Below are 21,604 nucleotides of genomic sequence, written 5' to 3'. Positions count from 1 at the left end.
CAGCAAATCCTGTTACTGTTCTACACAAAAAACTAGGGTAATGCAAAAGATGATATTGATATATGTATAATATTTCTTTCAACAGTGAGTCAAAAGTAAAGTATAATAAACTGTTGCCTAATAGTTATGAGGAAGGTATAGAGTTGTTATTGATGCAACCCCTTCTTCACAGTATACAAAGTGCATATTATTCAGACGAGCTTCTTGGTGAATATCGAGTGGTTTTAGGTCTTATCGACCAATAACGGACCAGATTTTTGTGCTGAGGCAGGTACCTACTGGAAAAAATCAACGTTTTCAACATCAATACCTGCCATCTCTTCATAGATTTTATATCAGCCTATGGACGAATTCTACATCTACACAATGTGTAGAGGTTGCAAAGCATAAATATAATAAGGTAAACAATCACAGACGTTTGAAACGCATGTTGGACTGCGACAAGGAGATGCGCTAGCGTGCCTCATCCTTTTCAACATAATCTTTGAAAAGAATGTTCGAGACGCTAGAATAGACAAATATTTTTAACAAAATTATGATCTAAGGGACGATCTAGACCAGATTGCTCGAAGAACAAGCAAACTAGGAGAAATGTAGGTACATCGCTTTCTCAAATGCCTCAAGTATGGATCTACGTCTAACAAATAAATAGGTACCTAAAGAAAAAACCAAAACGATGGCATCAACAGCCAGAAAAATAAATGCCCGATTGACTGTTAATAATTCTATATTTGAAGTGGTGGACAAATACGAGTACTTAGGCTCCCTGATTACCAATAACAGCTCCATAACAGAAGATATCAAACAGATAATTCTGGTAAACAAGTGCTATTTTCGATTGCGTAAACACATGAAAAGTAGAAACTTAGTCAGAAAACAAAAATAACAATATACATAATTCTTATATTATGTGCTGACATGGAACATGTAGCATCAGAACAACCCTCCTAGACAAATCCTTTTATATCACAGCTGGTGGAAAATGGATGGAGAGGTAGGCAAAAGCTTATATGGAGGGATGGTGTAAACGAAGATGTAAGAAAAATAGATAGAGCTAACTGGCATATGGTTGCAGCACCATCGAGGATGTGAAGCAAAGAACTACCTATAAGGCACATACATACTTATAGTAGAAATATAATATAGAACTTTGATACAAAAAATAATTGTATCAGGTGATAATGCAAAAGAGGGTAAAGAAGAAAATTTTAAGCCGGCTATTCTTAATTTTAGCAGACGTGAAATATCCAATGAAAATTCTCTTAAGCAAGGCTTGAGATTGGGGATACGATATGATTGATCACGTCACAGAGTAACGTGGATAGGTATTGCCTGATGGTAAAACTGAAAACTATATAGTGCTTATTGATGGAGAGCAAACATTAAGAGCCAGAGCCTACACGGTTAAGGAGCTATAAGGGTGTCAAAGCTAATATAAGACTTGTTCCAACCCGTCACGAAAACCGTTCTTGAACGGTTACGAGTATGCGCAGTAACGAAAAATGTGTTACTGCGCATAATTATTCGTTATTGCGCATGCGCGTAACGATTTAAGAAAGATTTTGTATCGAGTTGGAACAAACCTATTATTTAGCAAAGTTCACAGTAATGTTCAATACTCCTAGCAGGAAAAATTAATTATGTAAAAGATGTTGCCTATGATAAGACGCAAAAATGAAAGATTGACGCACTTGTGGTTTGACGTTTCGACGAATCTACTAACCTCAATATTTACATAAATAAAATAAATATTTTATATTTTATATTTTTGTTCACTATCAAAAAGCACAGCACAAACACAGAGGATTAAATGGTTAAATAACCAATCTACTGGGAGTAAAGTGTAGTATCATTATTCGATTTTAAATCAATTTTTTATACTAATACAATTTAAATTATAAACTTAGAGGCAAAGCAAGGTTCATTGCCAACAGAAATAAATATCCAATGAAAAATCGCAAAAATGGATGTAAAAGTTAAAATAGAACACGAAGAAGTTGATCTTCCTGATCTGATAGATCCTGAACTCTTATCTGAAGAATATGGTGACATAAAACACGAAATATTCACCTGTTCTGAATGTCTAGAAAATTTCAATTGCGAACTCCTTCTGAACCGCCATCAAATGATTCATGACAAAACTGAATACTATGAAGAAGGAATTAAACCATATCCATGCAGCAAGGTATGTTTAAACCTCATTTAAAAATAGTTTCACTCTAAAACAGAATTTATCTGTCTACTAGCTATTACTTATTTCTTCTTCTTCGTCTAGCCATTCACGTCCACATCTGAACATAAGCCTCTTCAAGTCTTCCTTTCCATTGTTTTTTGTTGTACGCTACTTGTAGCCAATTTTTCCCAGCAGTTCGTTTCAGATCATCTGTCCATCTCATAGGAGGTATGCCTCTGGGTCTTTTGTGTTGGTATGGTCTCCAGGTTAGAATTGTTCTGTGCCATTTGTTTAGATCGCTCCTAGCTACATGTCCAGCGTATTCCCATTTCAATTTTAATGATTTTTGTACCACATCAGTGACTTTGGTTTTCTGTCTTATCCATGTGTTTGTTTTCCTGTCCTTAAGTGATATTCCAAGCATTGCTCTTTCCATCGCGTGTTTGAGTGACTCTGAGTATGTTCATATTCTTTTTTGTGATTGTCCATGTTTGTGCCCCATATGTTAATATCGGAATAATGCATGCATCAAAAACTTTAGATCTAAGATGTAGTTGAATTTGGCGCTTTCTGAGTATATAGTTCAGTTTGCCGAATGCTGCCCATGCTAACTTTCTTCTTCTTTTTATTTATTCCGTTTGAATTTCCCTATTTAGTATTATTTTTTATCCTAAGTATATATATTCTTCAACTTTTTTTAAGTTTGTCGTTTATTATTGTCAAGGTTTCTTCGGAGTGCATGACTTTTGTTTTGTTTAAATTCATTTTAGAAGATTCTGTGTGTAGTTCTGAAAGCATGGTTTGCAGTTTTTGTAGGTCAGTAGCTATCAGGATCAGAGAACAAGGACCACAGAGAAGCGACACGCCTTTGATCCTTCGTGAGCACGCTGCCAATGACCTTGAAAGCAACCTGAACAACCAGCGTACCAATAGTCAGTGGGCTTGTCACACAATACATATAAATTCGTAAATAAAATTAAGCATTTATGTTGACTTTCAATAAATATAAAATATTGCACCGAAAAAAAAGTTGCATGTAGGGCCGACTTTTGTTGGCATTCTTTATAATAATGGAATCATTTTTGATTTACAAAAGGTTGCAAATATATCGCACAATGCAAAGTAATGGTGAAAATCATATTGATTGGAACCATAAATATAAATAGCTTTTTGTTTATCCTGATTTTGGCATTGAAAGACCAATTATAAAATATACCTATTTCCTACGGTAGGTGTGACATTCACTGATTGTTTTTGGCTTGGGCTGATACAAGATATAATTTGTTCGTCGGGGTATTTCCTAATAAATTATATTTTTTAATATGGGTTATCGAAAAATAACACAGCCATTGTAACTTCCACGGAAATGTCACAAACTCTGAAAGTTCCAATTCTCTTTGAGTGACAAATGTTTGTGATCGATAAAAAAACTTTATGTTGAAATCGAATGTCAATATTGTTATTGTCTTGGAAACGTATACCTTCTCTGATATATCTTTGGAGCAAAAGTATGAAGACATTTTACATTTAATTCTCTTCATGTTTCATAATTTGACAATGTTTCTTTAAGCGGAATTTTATCTCTGTAAATATTTTAAATTGGCTCTAAGCAGTACAAATATTGCCGAACGTCAAGAACCTAAAGCTTGTCACGCACGGAAAGCTATACTATAATATACGGTGATGAGTGCGCTAATATCCGAAAAAATAACGCAAAAGACGGAAAACATAATACGTTGTGAAATAAAACACAAGACTACAACATAATATCGATGTATCCACCTTTGTACTTTTGCATCCACAAAAGACATGTTAAACTACAAAACCGTCTACTTTCTTTGTTTCTAAAGATATTAGGTACATTCAAAAAAACAAACTATTCAGAAAACAACACTACAATACGATTCCGATGTATACTCCGATGCATATATATAGGTAACCTTTGTTATTTATATTTAAATAATTAAAAGTTGGCAGACAATTTTTGTATACTGCACTGCAAAAGGTAGATAAGTATTTAGTTTTTTCATTATTGAATCTAAGTTTGTTTATTTGCAACCGTGTTTTTGCAATTTTGAAGTCTTGTTCTGCTATAATTTTAAGATTTTCTCAATTATCGGCCCAATTATGTTTCCAACAATTTTTGTTTGAATCATACTTTGTTTTTGTCGTTTAAATAAGAAATTCTCGTGTATAGAACTCTTTATATTTTTTTATTTCGTAAAAATAGGATATCTTGGAGTGCGATAACATACGGAGAACATCTGTTGAATTTTTGACCTGGCTGACCCTTCGTAGACTTGCGTCTGACACCAAATTTAATATTTTTAATTTGAAATATCCCTTGCTTGGCAGAGCGAAGTTTAGTTTTTTATGCATTACGTAGGGGTAATTAAATTCAAGAAAATGAATCACTTTCGTCATGATTTATTATCAATAATATTTAATCAAGTCAAATTAAGACTATTAGATACGTAATAACTAATACTTATGTAAAAATTACAAAGCAATTACAATTACCTGTTATTATTCTTACGAAATCTAAATAAACTTATTTCTCTTCCTGTCGCAGATGAACATCCGTGAAACACATACGAGTAACCAGACATTTTAACTATTATAATTATATAAATGCTCAAACAAACTTTTAAGTCGAGTATTTACCATACACGCCTACGGACTATCGTAAAACAACCAGGAGGGACAGAATTAGCATGCTGGTGATACTTAAAGCAACCAGGTTCGCGCATGCGTCTTCAAAAACGGTACACGTTTTTAGTGCGGTTGTGTCGTTTCTCTGTGGTCCTTGTTCTCTGTCAGGATTATGTCATCCGCAAATCGAAGATTACTGAGGTAGCGGCCATTGATGTGTACTCCCTTATACCTACCAATTTAGATTTTTAAAAACATCCTCCAAAACTAAGGTGAACACAGTTTGGGTGATAGAGTGTCTCCCTGTTTGACTCCCCTGTTTAATGGTACAGGGTTCGTGTATTCATTTTCACTTAGGTAGTATGTAGCTGTAGCTTGGTTCATAGTTTCTTTTATTAAGTTAATATATCTGCTGTCTATTCTACAATTTCGCATTGCATTTATTACGGCCGTGTGTTCTATAGTGTTGAAAGCTTTTTCGTAGTCTACAAATGCTATAAAAACTGGAAACTTGTATTCTTTACATTTTTCTATTAATTTTTTTGTTATTACTTACTTACAAATAACCAAAACATGAACAGGAATATTGTCCAACCATCCATCCATCCAATGGCACTACAGCCCAAACCGGGCCTTGGCTCCTTCGTCAAGCTTCTCCAATCATCTCGATTTACTGCAGTTCTTTTAGATGAACGCGTTTTTAGGAAGTGTTTGGCATCTTTATCTACTTTGTCTTCTCATCCCTTTTTTGGTCTTCCAACTTCCAACAGGTATTTATCCTTGCCAGTGACGGTTTAAGGCATCATGGGGTCCTAGGCGGCCATAAGAAGTAGGCCCCTTTATATCGACCATTTACTTAAAACAAATTTACAGATATTATGTTGTTTTGGGAAGTAGTTACTCCAAAAATAAATACGACAATGTAAAAAAGATCATTTTTCTTTTTTTTTACATTTCGCAACAACTGCTCATTAATATTCAATATATGCCAAAGAAAAAAAGGGATATTGTGTCGATATGTGATTTTGCCCTGGGTATGAGGGGGCAAAAAAACATACATTCAAAATAATGGATAAGTAACTTGTGTTCTATCGAGTTTTTTCACTAAATTAATACTTTTTGAGTTATTTGCGAGTGAATATGTTCATTTTTCAACAAAAAAAAAAACACCTTTTTAGACAGTTTTTCGCAAATAACTCCAAAATTAAGTATTTTATCGAAAAAGTATTCTTAGAAAAAATATAGCCTATATAAAATTTAAAAAAATGGTGTATGTATGAAGTATGTAGACCCAGTATAAGCAGAACTGGAGCTAATGAAAATTATAGATTCTTATTTGACAAATTCCAAATCAAATATTTCAACGTAAATTACCAAAAAATGAAGCACTTTTCGGTGAAAAATCATCATATTTTTTTTATAGTGTTAAAAAAAGTTTTATTTTTGTTTTTTTTTTTAATAAAGTTTCAAGTATCAAAATTAAGTAAGTAAAGCTTAAAATAATGTTGATTCCTTTTTTTGGCACAAAAATCTTGAAAATTTATGAAAATCTTGAAAAAACTTATAAGTATATTATGTATAATTATGATCTATAAGTTTCACCGGTTCACAGTGCTTATATTTTAAAACATTGGGATTTAAAGTAAAACAAATTTTTTGAAATTTTGAAAAATAAAATGTATTTTTTTTTTCAAAATAACTTAAAAATTATTAATGGTACCAAAAATCTTAAAGAGTAAAAAATATAGGTTTTGATTTTCTGAATATTTCAGATTTTTTGCTTTTTTGGAAGATAAAAATTATTGGTTAAGATATGACTGTTCAAAATTTGCATACCCTGGGCACAGAATGTTTCATTTATTAAAAATTAATAAATGAAAATAGTTTCTATCCTTGTGGGATCGGTACTCACCGGAGGGACCGCAAACGTTCGGATACAATTAGCGTCTGTTTGCAAGAACAATGACGACTTTGCTAAGTAACAAGACATTTACTCAACACACACACACACACTACCCACTACACTAGGTACCTGATTGGAAAAATCCACTGTACCATGCCAATGGCCATTAGTTGTCGAGGCATTAAGCTAAATAAAAAAAATTGCATACACTCGTGATTAGTGACTTGTTCAAGCCCTTTCTACTACAGCCCTTTTATAAATAAGCACTTTATACCGATGAAACTTACAGAGCATATAAACAATACACAAGTAAAGTAGCTTGTGAAGAGGTAAGGATTAATTTCATTTGGGATGCTAATTAGGGGGTTATTTTCACCAGTTTTTTTAACCCACAAAATGGGATCAACTTTATTCTGAGCGTATCTTGCTTACTTTTTATGATAGAATTTTTTTTAAAAAACAAGAATCATGCTTTTTTAAAATTAAACAAGTTATGATGAGTTTTCCATGAAAAGTGCTTCATTTTTTGATTATTTCACGTTGAAATATTTGATTTGGAATTTGACGAATAAGAACCTACTTTTCATTAGCTACAACTCTGCTTCTACTGGGTCTACAGACTGCACACATACAACATTTTTTTCAATTTTTTAAAAGCTATATTTTTGCTAAGAATATGTTTTCGATAAAATACTTACTTTTTGAGTTATTTGCGAAATACCGTCTAAAAACGTGTTATTTTTTGTTGAAAAATGAAGATATTCACTTGCAAATAACTCGAAATGTATTGACTTGATGAAAAAACCAGGGTAGGCAAAAACCAAAGGATTTTTCAAAAAAAAACCAAAATTATCAGGATTTTTTGTTTAAACCAGGTTTATTTGGTTTAAACCAGGTTTATTTGATACAAAGTATTATAAGTCTAAATACTTTAAAAATGAATAAATTATTTTATAAAATAATAGTAATAAACAATAAAAAAATGATTAAGACAACTTTTATTTTTATTTACACACACAAAAAATTAAAAAACCAAAAAAAAAACACCTTCAAACGTATCAAAACATATTCAAAATAGCTAAGTTCGAAAGTAAAAAATATAATTTATTTATTTTAATTTTCTTCATTTGCGGCAGCTGTATAAAAAAACTTTAAATAAAAACACCAGTTTGGAGGTTCAGTAAAAAACCAGGTTTTTTTCTTAAAAAAACCAGTTGATTTAAACCATGGTTAAACCAAGGTTTTAAGCATGTTGGTTTAAACCTACCAACCCTGGAAAAACTGTATTGAACAAAAGTTGCTTAGAATTAGTCAGTTTATCCACTTCCGGACGTATTTTGACAATATATTTTTTCACCCCCGAGAAGGGGTGGACTCAACCGTAGAGCAAAAACACACATTTGCACAATATCACTTTTTTATTTGACATGTTAGCTATGCTTATACCAAATTTCATGTCAATCCAATTAAGCTCTTGTTTCAAATGCAAAGGTTCTTTCAAATCCGGAGGTTTTGCAATATTTTACCGTGAGTGAATGGACTATATAAGGCCCATCGGTGGGTAGAAATTGAAAAAAAAACGTAACATTTTAAATTTTTTTTTAAATAATTAAATATTAATGCATTTGTGTGGGATGCGGGCCCCATCAAGTGCCCGGGCCCTAGGCGGCCGCCTAGTCCGCCTAATGGTTAATTCGGCACTGATCCTTGCATTTAGCAAGAATTGCATTAATTTTCAGCTATGGCATTCAAATGCTTTGAGATTGTCTGTCCTTTGCATTTGCGATCTTTGTCATCCTCTCATCTTCACCTCTAATATGTCGTCTAAGTTGCCATTCTAGTTTTTCTATTTTTTTTTTCTTAAAACTCTTAGTTTAGTTTTCTCTCTAATGTATGTATTTGTCTTCTTATCCTTTTGTTTTATGATTATCAATTGCTTTTCTACAGCTCTTTGTGTTTTATTTAAGAAGAGCAAATTACCCTTCCAACCGTTTTTGAGTTTGTTGTGATAAAATGTGTTTCACACAAATAATTTATAATAATGAATAATAGTTTTCCATTTGCTGATTTTAACATTCTGATTCTCTGATTTTCTTATCATATGAGGATAATAGTAAGAAAGATATTTGGACCAACCCATTGCAGCGATGGTTCACGGAGAATTAAAATGAACTGCAAGCTGGATGAACTAATGCAGAGATTGTTAAATTTGTAAAGTCACAAAAACAGACTTGGTCACTTAGAAAGAATGCCAGATAATGGAGCTTTAAAAGTAATCCAGAAATGGAAGCCCCAACGAAATAGAACAAGAGGAAAGCCCCATAAAAATGGATGGACAATGTAAAGGAAGATGTTAAAACCATGAATATCAGGCAGTGGCGAAGGAAGTATCCGACAGGACAGAATGGAAGAACATTTTTAAGCAGGCCAAGACTCACAAAGATTAAAAGAGGGGAGCTAAGGGGTGTGAGAGAGAAAGAAAGAGAGAGTAAGAGTAGGGGTTAGGGGATACCAATGAGCAGTGCTGTTTTTGTGACGGTACGCACCCTTGGGACAAAAAATAAGAAAACACAACAAAATTGTAAACAAATTCCTGAATTTTTTCCTTGCTCCCAAATAGCTTTAAAAGACCTTATTGAGGCTAAATTTAAAAAATTTTCCCGGGTATGGACCCTCTTATGAACACTCCCCAGACCCCACGGAACATTGTGTACCGGAACCTATATTGTTACAAAAACAGCACTGCCTATGAGTATGTTTATATGTATACAGTGAGGACGTTTGAGTTGGAATAAATTCAGTATCTCGAGAAGGAACGAATTTGGAGAGAAATTCTGAGACAGGTCGATTTTTATTTTTAAATTATGACTTTTTGGCATATATATCATGATCAGATTTTGAGCTCACCACACGCAGAACTTAGCTAGCGAGACATTTGAATGATGTGGGAAGATATAGCAACTAAACGTTTTAAACTTTTTTGACAGTTGCTTATTTTCTTAGTTTAATTAAATAAGTTTGATTATTGCTGAATGAAAATATTAAAATACAACAAAATATAGACTAAAAAAGCAATTTATTAGATATGAAGTAGGTACCTACATTTTCCAAATAGGTATGTAGGTCCTAATCTTTTATTACAATACCGAAACATTTAAAATTACGTACCTGTTGCTTTTAAAAACTATTTAAAAAGTCACTACAATTATAAACTTGCTTTTTGTGTCTGCCCTTACAACAATAAAAACTAATATACTACATACAATTTGTTTACCCATAACCATTGACGTATTAATAAAATAACGGACATATTGAACGATTATTGTTGACAGGTCATTGTAATTACCCAATCAGAGGACGTATAACGTTTAAGCTGCGCCGGGTACCAAGATTTTGATGATTTCGCGCACATATAAATTTACTCACAACGCGCCTAAAGGAGTATAACTTCAAAAATTTACAAAAACGTATCGCAAATTTCTTCAAATGGAATTTGCGCAATGATATAAATATGAGAAGTGGCATTATGCTTTCAAGTTTATTTGTCGGGTCTAACTACAATGATATTATGCAAAAATTATGTTGTATCGCATATTTAAAATGCGTTTATCTCGAAAACAGTTAAGTTTAGCGAGATGAATGTAGTATACCTTTTTTAAGTAAAAATATTAAGAGAATAAAAATGTTGACTCAAAAAGTATGTAGAGTGAGGGATAAACAAAATTGAACGTATTAAATGAGCGCTGAAAGTCGTATGTGGCGCCCTCTGTGAAGCAACACGTGGTCGTGTTCTTAGGTTAACTTTGGAGGAGAGGTTATAATGAAACAACTTGTATCTATCGTGTCTAGATTCAGAATGGTTTTATTTACGATACCTTATACTGGTCGCTGTCACGTCACTCTTACAATGTTACCAACTTTAGTGCGTTCCGAACACTACCTATTTACATACATCACACCCTGTAGGTCTAGGTAATACATCATTTTTGATGACAAATTTAGATTTCTCGTCCCAAAAAACCCTTGCTTATCAAATTTCGTGTTGTTTTCCTATGCCTGGCAGGAAATATTCAAGAATGAATAAACTAAAAGTTTAACTTTGACACCCTGTATTTCGGTTATTATCAACTTTCCTACTAAGATAAGTTAGCTTAAATTGACTTATTTTAAACTCAGGAATCTAATCTTAAGCTATAGCCCATTCTTTACAAACACCCTGTATATAAGGAAAGAAAAGACTAGAACTTCTCAATACTAGCAGAAACACTGTAATTTCGGAACAAGCAATGGTAAACAATCAGTTACATGTTACACGACTTTCAAATAGCAGGGCTTTTGTAATTCGTTACTAGCAGTCGGATTTGTTTCAGTTCGTTCAGAGATAGTCATATATACACTCTCTAATGAAAGCTAACGAGCTTGAAACCGGTAAAGGTGTTTATGACACTCTCTGAACGAACTGAAATATGAGACATCTCGTGATTTCGTTTTATAACGAAATTATTATTTTTTTCTATTAGTTTTACTTCTAACTGCGTATGTAGGATCAAGTTTTCGTTGGAATTTTGCAGAACAAGCAGGAATTGAGATGCAATTGATAGATCTCCCCTGACCTTCCTTTTTCAGCATTCGTTTGGTTTATAAATTTTATAGAAATCACGAAGGCGTTACCAGAAACTTGGTGTCAATAAAAGTTTTATTTTAAATTTTATTAAAGTAAAACTTTCAATTAATATGTTTAATGTTTCTGTGTGTATAAAGAATATACAGGGTGTAACGAAAATACAGGTCATAAATTAAATCACATATTCTGAGACCAAAAATAGTTCGAATGAACCTAATTTACCTTAGTACAAATATGCACATAAAAAAAGTTACAGCCCTTTGAAGTTACAAAATAAAAATTGATTTTTTCGAATATATCGAAAACCGTTAATGATTTTTCATTGAAAATGGCCATGTGGCATTCTTATGACAGGAACATGTTAAACAATAATTATAGTGAAATTTGTGCACCCCATAAAAATTTTATGGGGGTTTTGTTCCCTTAAAACCCCCCAAACTTTTGTGTAAGTTCCAATTAAATTATTATTGTGGTATCATTAGTTACATTAAATATTTCTAAAACTTTTTTGCCTCTTAGTATTTTTTCGATAAGGCAGTTTTTATCGAGTTGCGGCTCTTTTTTTAAAATGTTTACATAAAAAAGTTTATGGGGGTTTTGTTCCTTTAAACCCCCCAAATGTTTGTGTATGTTCCAATTAAACTTTTACGGCGGTACCATTAGTTAAACACAGTGTTTTTAAAACTTTTATGCCTCTTTGTATTTTTTCGAGAAGGCACTTTTTATCGAGATATTACTTCTTTTTTAATATGGTTTAAAATATACCTAAAAATGTAAATCATAAATAAATTTTCATATTATTACCAAGTCTCCATAATCGTACTTAGCCATATACAAATATGTGGTGGATTTGACAAATATTCAAAATATCTCGATAAAAACTGACTTTTCGAAAATGTACTAAGAGGCAATAAAGTTTTTAAAATATTATATTTAACTAATGGTACTACAATAATAATTAAATTGGAACGTACACAAAAGTTTGGGGGGGGGGGTTTAAAATAACAAAACCCCCATAAAATTTTTATGGGGTGTCCAAATTGCACTATAATTTTTTCTTAAGATACTACTACCATAAGAATCTCACATGTCTATTTTCAATAAAAGATCTCTAACAGTTTTCGATATATTGGAAAAAATCGATTTTCATTTTGTAACTTCAAAGGGCTGTAACTTTTTTTATGTGCCATTTGTACTAAGGTAAGTTAGGTTCAATCGAACTATTTTTGGTCCTAGAATATGTGATTAAATTTATGACCTGTATTTTTGTTACACCCTGTATTTATGTTAATAATTGTTTATGAAATAAAAAAAGCTTACAATTGATTTTTTTTTATAGAGAATCGCTCGAACAGAGAAGAATAAAAGGGATAACGACAAGGGAAACTCAAATAGTAAGGCTGAATTTGTTAATAAAAGAATAAAAATAGATTTTATTGAAGAAGAAAAACAAGATAGAAAAAAAGAATTAAGCAGATTGCGTAATATAAAATATCGACAACGATTGAAAAAGGCAAAACAAGATGCATTAAACCAGTCAGGTATAGATCATGCTCAGTCATCTATAGAGCGAAAAAAAGAATTATCAAAAAAAAGTTCGCAAAGATATAGGGATAGAAAAAGACTAGCACTCCTCATTACTAGCAGAGACACTGTAATTCCAGAACAAGCAACGGTGAAGCAACAGTTACATGTTCAAAATCAGTCTGAGATATACGATTCTCAAATAGCAGGACCATCCTGGATAGACGTTCCGTTGGCCAGCAAAAAAACTACTGAATCTAGTAATATTAAATTAAATGATGATTCGAGACATTCCAATGACTCAACTTCAGATCCTGATTCAAGGTCTATAAATTTTGATAGTTTACAAAAACATCAACAACTAGAAAACATTAATTCTGATAATTCAGATAATAACATTGGTCAAGTGGATCCACCAAACATTATTTTACATGTTCCTGAAGAAACTAGAACTCAACAATCACAACATCCTTGTCCGCGGTATTCCTTGTATACTACACATTCCAGTGCTCATCTAGAGATGAAAAAGCACTTCTTTGACAATAATTTTGGTCATGCTTGTGATATTTGTGATAGATTGTGCTTCAAAAATGACCTAAACGTATTAAAAAACGACGAAACAACCAATAATGTTCACTACTTCAGAACACTTCTTACAAATAGTGATATACCTGCAATTAGTGTATGTAAATCTTGTCTTCAATCAGTTAACAGAAAAAGAGTTCCTATTTGCTCAGTGTATAATGGATTTAAATATCCAGATTTTCCAGAAAACTTGATAAATGTGCCATTAGATTTCGTTTCAGAAAGACTCATTTCGCCGAGAACACCTTTCATGCAGATTAGGAGACTCAGACGCATTAATGGACAAAATGAAATATACGGACAAGTTATCAATATACCTACAGAATTTAATACAATGCTTAATCAGTTACCAAGAAAGGTGAATGATTATCACAGTATTACCGTTCACATTGAAAGGAAAGAAATTTATAAATTAAACTATCTTGGTAGAATAGTTAATAAAAGGGCATTGAAAAATTGGTTATCGTATTTGGTAAAAACACCTCTTTATGAAGCTAACAAGATAACTATTGATGAGACATTTTTTGAAGGTATGGATTCTATAAATGAAGAAGACAATGAAGTTTTTGAAAATATTTCTGTTGAAGAAAGTTTACTAGCGCAACAGCAAACATTAATGTGGAATGACAGAGATTATAATGTTCCGGTCAATCTTTTACTTGATGAACATGCAGAAGAATTGTGTTTTCCTGCAATTTACTTAGGACAATCTCGTAAATTTCGAGACGGTGTTGTAGCCACACCATTCATGATGGCAACTAGCGAAATTAGACGATCTGATAGACGCGGAGTTACTCCCCAGCACTTATTTTATATGACGTTGAAAATAATGAGATTAAGAATACTTGATGCACTCAAAGATGCTGGTATTACAAAAAAGCAAATGAAGGACCCGAATTATCTACAAACTTGCGATGAAAGTAAGTTAGCTTTCTTACGTTCAATTCCAAATTCATCGTGGTATTGGCTAGAAAGAAAGAAAGACCTGTTCGCAATGATTAGACAACTAGGTAAGCCAACAGTATTTTTTACTATAAGCGCCAACGAAACAGGATGGCCTGATTTATTACAAATTTTATACAAATTGAAAAATAAGGAAGATATTACTCTTGAAAATGCAGAAAAATTACATTATATGACTAAAAGCACTCTAATCAACCAGGATTCAGTTACGTGTGTAATTTACTTTAGTAAATTGGTGAACGTAGTATTGAATGTCTTGCAGTCGAAAAAATATAGTCCCTTTAAAAAGTTCAGAGTGTTACATTACTTCAAAAGGATTGAATTTCAGGATGGAAGTCCGCAAGCGCATGTTTTAGCTTGGCTTGACAATGCTCCTCAAAATGCACTCGAAGAAAACTACAGAGCAATAAAAGTTATAGATTCTCTAATATCAGTAAAACGTTCGGAAGCTTCAGGGAACATAAAATTGCAAACTCACAAACATACTTCCAAGTGCCATGAACAAAATTCTTCAAACAAAGCTCAAAGATGTAAATCTGATGCTCCTTTCATGCCTTCTAAAGACACCATGATTTTAACACCGATGGATGATAGTGAAAATGGATTTGCAAATTATAAAAAAAAGTATGCTGAAATAAGAAAAAACATAGAGAGTGCAGATTATAATGATGGAATGAATGATTTTTACCAAAAGAATGGTATCTTGACAGATAAAGAATATATAAAAGTTATCCGAGCAGGTATCAATCGACCAAAAGTTTTTTTGAAACGCGAACCAAGTGAAAAATGGCATAATCCATTCAATCCATTCTTATTAAATGTAGTGAAATCTAATATAGATTTCCAATTTATCATTGATGAGTACTCATGCGCTGAGTTTGTCGTTGAATATATGAATAAGATAAATGGAGGTGTAAGCGATTTACAAAGAAAAATTATTGAAACTATGAACGAGCATCCAGAATTTGGTATAGTTGAAGCAACTAAACATATTGGTGTCAATATTTTAGATCAAACGGAAATAACAAGTCAAGAAGCTGCATGGTACTTACTGCGTGAACCAATGTCGAGAAGTTCGGCTGACATTGTATATATTCCTACGGTATGGCCTATTGAGCGACAAAAAATCAGAAAGACAATGAAAGTATTGACAGATTTGGAAGATGGTGACACAGATATTTGGAAGGAAAATTGGTTTGAAAAGTACGAAAAAAGACCACATCATTTGGAAGATGTTACTTTGGCGCAATTTGTATCAAATTATTATAAAAACACCAAAAGAGAATATGTTCGGCGAAGGGAGCCAAGAATTATACATTATAAAAATTATGACATGGAAAATGATTTTAATGAATACCAAAGAGAAATGGTCACGTTACACATACCATTTCGTCATGAAGAGTCGGAAGTGTTATCAGAAATGAAATTTATTAAGATATACGAAGATAATGTGGACAGAATAGTGCAAAATCGACAAGAATTTGAATCAAACATAGATATATTAAAAACCATTCAGGAATTATCTCGTCCGCAGTATTCATTGTATAATACACATTACAGTGCTCATCTACAGATGAAAAATCAACTCTTTGACAATAATTTTGGTCATGCCTGTGATATTTGTGATAGATTGTTCTTCAAAATTGACTTAAAAGTATTAAAAAACGACAATGGAACCCATAATATTCACTTCATTAGAACACTTCTTACAAATGATATATCAGCAATTAGTGTATGTAAATCTTGTTTTCCGTTAATCAAACAAAACAGAGTTCCTATTTTCTCAGTGTATAATGGATTTAAATATCCAGATTTTCCAGAAAACTTAATAAATGTGCCATTAGATTTAGTTTTAGAAAGGCTCATTTCGCCAAGGACACCTTTCATGCAGATTAGGAGACTCAGACGTATTAATGGACAAAATGAAATATACGGACAAGTTATCAATATACCTATAGACGTTAATACAATGATTAATAAGTTACCAAGAAATGTAGATGATTATCACAGTGTAACCGTTCACATTGAAAGGAAAAAAACTTATAAACTAAGCTACCTTTGTGGAATAGTTAATAAAAGGGCATTGAAAAGTTGGTTATCGTATTTGATAAAAACACCTCTTTATGAAGTTAACAAGATAACTATTGATGAAACATTTTTTGAAGGTATTGATTCTATAACTGAAAAAGACATTGAAGTTTTTGAAAACATTCCTATTGAAGAAAGTTTAGTAGCACAACAGCAAACATTAATGTGGAATGATGGAGAATGTAATGTTCCAATCAGTCTTTTACTTAATGAACATGCAGAAGAATTGTCTTTCCCTGCAATTTACTTAGGGCAATTTCGTAAATTTCGAGATGGTATTGTAGTTACACCATTTATGATGGCAGCTAGCGAAATTAGACGATCTGATAGGCGGGGAGTTACACCTCAACACTTATTATATATGGCAATGAAATTAATGAGAATAAGAATGATTGATTCACTCAAAGATGCTGGCATTCCAAATTGGCAAATACAACTTCCGAATTATCTACAAGATAGCACTGAGCATAAGTTAGCTTTGTTACGTTCAATTCCAAATTCAACTTGGTATTGGCTAGAAAAAACAAAAGATCTGTTCGCAATGATTAGACAACTAGGTAAACCAACAGTATTTTTTACTATAAGCGCTAATGAAACAAGATGGCCAGATTTATTACAAATTCTATACAAATTGAAAAATAAGATAGATATTACTATCGAATATGCAGAGAAATTAGACTATATGACAAAATGCTCTCTAGTCAATGAGGACTCAGTTACTTGTGCAATTTACTTTAGTAAATTGGTTAACGTTATTTTGAATGTTTTGCAATCGGAAAGATGTAGTCCTTTTAAAAAGTTCCGAGTGTTACATTACTTCAAAAGGATTGAATTTCAGGATAGTGGAACTCCTCAAGCTCATGTTTTAGCTTGGCTTGACAATGCTCCCGAAGGAGACTATAACAGTGTAATAGAAATTATAGATTCACTAATATCAGTAAAAAGTTCAGAAGCTTCTGGTAACATAAAATTACAAACTCATAAACATACTTCTAGGTGTTTCAAACAAACTACTTCAAACAAAGCTCAAAAATGTAGATTTGATGCTCCTTTCATGCCTTTTAAAAACACCATTATCTTAACACCGATGGAAGATAGTGAAAATGGATTTGAATATTATAAAAAAAAGTATGCTGAAATAAGAAAAAACTTAGAGAGTACAAATTATAATGGTATGAATGATTTTTACCAAAAAAATTGTATCTTGACAGATGAAGAATACATAAAAATTATACGAGCAGGTATCAATCGACCAAGAGTTTTTTTGAAACGTGAACCAAGTGAAAAGTGGCACAATCCATTCAATCCTTTCTTATTAAATGTAGTGAAATCAAACATAGATTTCCAATTTATTACTGATGAATATTCATGCGCTGAGTTTATCGTTGAATATATCAATAAGACAAATAGAGGTGTAAGCGATTTACAAAGAAAAATTATTGAAACTATGAACGAACATCCAGAATTTGATATAGCTGAAGCAACTAAAAACATTGGTGTCAATATTTTAAATCAAATGGAAATAACAAGTCAAGAAGCTGCTTGGTACTTACTGCGTGAACCAATGTCAAAAACTTCGGCGGACGTTGTATATATTCCTACGGTATATCCTACTGCACGACAAAGAATCAAAAAGACAATGAAAGTATTGAGTGATTTGGAAGATAGTGGCACAGATCTTTGGAAGGAAAATTGGTTTGAAAAGTACGAAAAAAGACCGGATTTTTTGGAAGATGTTACTTTGGCACAATTTGTGTCAAACAAATTTGGCACGTATTATAAAACCACCAAAGGAGAATATTTTCGACGTGAGCCAGGAATTATACGTTATAGAAACTATGACATGGCAGATGATTTCAATGAATTCCGAAGAGAAATGGTGACGTTACACATTCCATTTCGTAACGAAGAGTCTGAAATTTTATCAGACATGAAATTTATTAAGATATACGAAGATAATGAAGACATAATACTACAAAATCGAAAAGAATTTGAATCAAAAATAGATATAGCAAAAACCATTCAGATTTATTGTGATTTATGCCGTGAAGAAACCCCATGTGATGAGGATGTTAATTCATTTGAAAAGATGTACAATGACCCAGATATAAACGATGATCTGAGTGTTGCAATTCTTGATAAACTTGTTCCTGTAATAAAGAAAGAAGAATATATCTGAAGACTTGCATACAAATGAACAGATCTCACCACGACGAACTCATCAAGAAAAAATATACATGATAATGGATGTAAAATTTGAAACCTGGAATGTGCAAACCCTCTAAAAGACAGGATTTATGATTAGTTTGGCAGAAAAACGTAAAAAAAAAGAAATTCGTAAAAATAAGTTCGAACTATAGGTACTTCTCCGAAAACGAAATCAAACAAGGTGAAAAGAAGAAGTGTTATTAGTAAACAAAAGACTGAAAATCCGTTATCGAATTTACACCAATATCAGACAGAATTTGCATCATGAGACTAAAAGGTAAACTGCATAACGTGACAATGGTTAATGTATATGACTATGAATATAATGACTGAAAACTATAAATGTAATGAGTCAAAATTATTAAAGAAAAGCAATGGAACAATAAAGAAGAATGACACAAGGGAGGTCTGAATTAAAGGACATAGCCAGAGTGGCAAAGACCCATCCAGGGATATTTTGCCAAAAGAAGAAGAAGACTATTGCAACTTGATGCGCAGAATTCAAAAGACTTACTTACATTAAATCCTCTTGTAACTACAGTGGAACCCCGATAAGTCGGCTCCCGATAACCCGGAAGTCCGGCTAACCCGGACCGATTTTTATCAGACAAACATTTCGTCAATAAAAATGTATGTAATATAGTATTTGAGAGATAATGGGTATTTGTATAATTTGAACTACATATGCGATAGTAAAGATTCATGGCACACGACGTTCATTGTCGTGTTATCGGAAACAACAGGGGCCTGTAGTATCCTTTATTTATTTCAAACTGTCTTAGCATTGTTTAAAAAAAAACTAAAAGACTATTAAAAAATTCTTTTTTAAACAATGGTCTTAGTCTTCACTGCTATTAAATAACATAACATCGTTGCGATTGAGACCGTATTGTGTGTAGTATAGTTATCTGTAAGTATACCGTATTTTATTAATTTTTACCATCTTCTCCGGCTAACCCGGATTTTCGATAACCCGGATCGGCCGCGGTCCCGATTAATCCGAGTTAACGAGGTTCCACTGTATTAGTAAAACATTAATGGATTTATGGATAATGGACACACATTGATCGTAATGATCTATTGTAAAAATTCAACTGTTTTATTATTGTCAGAAACCCATATGAGCAGTGAAGAACCTATAGACATTCCCAATTTCAATGGCGTTAAACATTTAAAAAGATAAGTTACAGTTGCTGGAGTGGTCATTTACCAGAATGCGAACGATATATCCCATATTGTCATTTCATGTATGGACATTCATTTAAGACATACTCCAGGTTTAAGTATGCATACTTCTGAAATATAAACGAATCAGAAGATGGCCCCAAATGAGATGGGCAGATGATATAAAGAAGTGGGTGATTGTAGCGACAGACATAGAAGAATGGAAAAGGATTGGGGAGACCTATATCCAAAGATGGACCGAAGAAGGCTACTTAGATAGATAGACTTATGAAATAAGGGAATATATTGTATAGATCATTGTAATAATGAACATGGACACACAATGTTAGTGGTTTATGTTTCACCAAGAAAAAATAATGTACGAGAAATTGTTCAATTTTTAAACAAAAACTTGTTGATATATACTGAAGAAGATTATATAATACTTGGTGAAAATTGGCACGCAATGTTGGTGATTTTGAGTGCTGATTTTATCACAAGCTTACTGAGGATGCGTCAAAACCATTATAGTGGACTTTTTAAAAAATAAATTAGGTTTGAACGTGTCAAATGATAAAATAGAAGAACTACAAGATATGGAACAAATATATTGACGCAGTTTTCTGAAGATATTTACAAAATTTTATTTCCCAAGTTTTTGTTTGATGTTTTAGTTATGACAAGCCAATATAGTTTCACTTTTAGGGTAGAATGGTAGTCAAAATGAAGTAATTATATCAGAAATTGATGATAACGATGAAAATGTAAATAATCCATAAATTGTATATTATATTTAACAAGTTTTGTATAAATAAATGAAGTGTAAATAAAGATTATTAAAATTTTGAAGATATTAAATTTGTGATTTTACTTCTTATTTTATTTATTACAAACGAGTAGTTCTATTTTTAGAATATAATGATAATCAAAATGAAGTAATTAAACATAAATACTATGGCAACTGGGAAGAAATTCTCACGCAAAAGCATGCGAAGAGATTTATACCTCAGACATGCGCAAAAAGAGCTGAAGAACTGTTCAAAATGAACAGGAATCAGCTCAAAATCACTACAGGTTTATTAACTGGACACTTTCCAGTAAAAGGACACCCACACACGATACGACTATATAACGGAGATCTCAGTTACAGACTATGCAATAGAAAGACCGAGACAGTCGGACATTTATTGTGCGATTGCGAGGCTCTGGACCGCAAGAGACAAGCAATATATAGAGACTGCAGACCAAGTCCGACAGTATATGGCACTATAACCCAATGGACCTTTGTTAGCGTCCATGTTTCGCTTCCATACGCGACTGCTGGTCGTATTATGGTCTTATATATCTGGATTATTGCATTTCGTGAAAGAAGTTTTCACTTCATTAGATGTTGCATTAGAAAGAAAGATCTGTTTCCTGCCATTATTCGCGTTTCAACTTCTCTCTCTATTTTGTTGTCATTTGTGATTGTTGCTCCTAGTCTCCTAGATATTTATAAATTATTTAACCACTTCGAAGTTGTGATGATCGTTTATAGTAATGTTTTGCCTTATTCGCCGTCGTTCTTGTTTTAAGACGACCATATGTATTTTGTTCTGTCTTAATGCAGCTTCTTCAAAGCTCGAGAAAATATCCTTAATTTCTAATGTCGATTGTGCCACTGCGTCTACGTCATCGGCAAATGCACAGTATAGGAGAATTCCTCCTATACTGTGGCAAA

General features: G+C 32.5%; 1 protein-coding gene across 1 annotated transcript; it reads left to right on the top strand.

Moving 5' to 3' along the window:
• The first annotated feature begins 1,767 nt into the window (after positions 1–1,767).
• On the top strand, positions 1,768–20,754 carry LOC114335154 (uncharacterized). The gene is made up of 2 exons (XM_028285328.2): positions 1,768–2,185; positions 12,692–20,754. Exons 1-2 carry the CDS (start codon positions 1,964–1,966, stop codon positions 18,689–18,691), a joined length of 6,222 nt encoding a protein of 2,073 aa, XP_028141129.2. The 5' UTR covers positions 1,768–1,963; the 3' UTR covers positions 18,692–20,754.
• Positions 20,755–21,604: the final 850 nt, after the last annotated feature.

Source organism: Diabrotica virgifera, chromosome 9, assembly GCF_917563875.1.
Source record: "Diabrotica virgifera virgifera chromosome 9, PGI_DIABVI_V3a".
NCBI lineage: Eukaryota > Metazoa > Arthropoda > Insecta > Coleoptera > Chrysomelidae > Diabrotica > Diabrotica virgifera.
This window is presented reverse-complemented; position numbering and strand designations above follow the sequence as displayed.

Bases quoted from the DNA above. Each gene is read 5' to 3' on its own strand.
- LOC114335154 (XM_028285328.2), top strand. From the start codon at position 1,964: ATGGATGTAAAAGTTAAAATAGAACACGAAGAAGTTGATCTTCCTGAT. The intron at 2,186-12,691 runs GTATGTTTAAAC...TTTTTTTTATAG, and splicing joins AACCATATCCATGCAGCAAG to AGAATCGCTCGAACAGAGAA.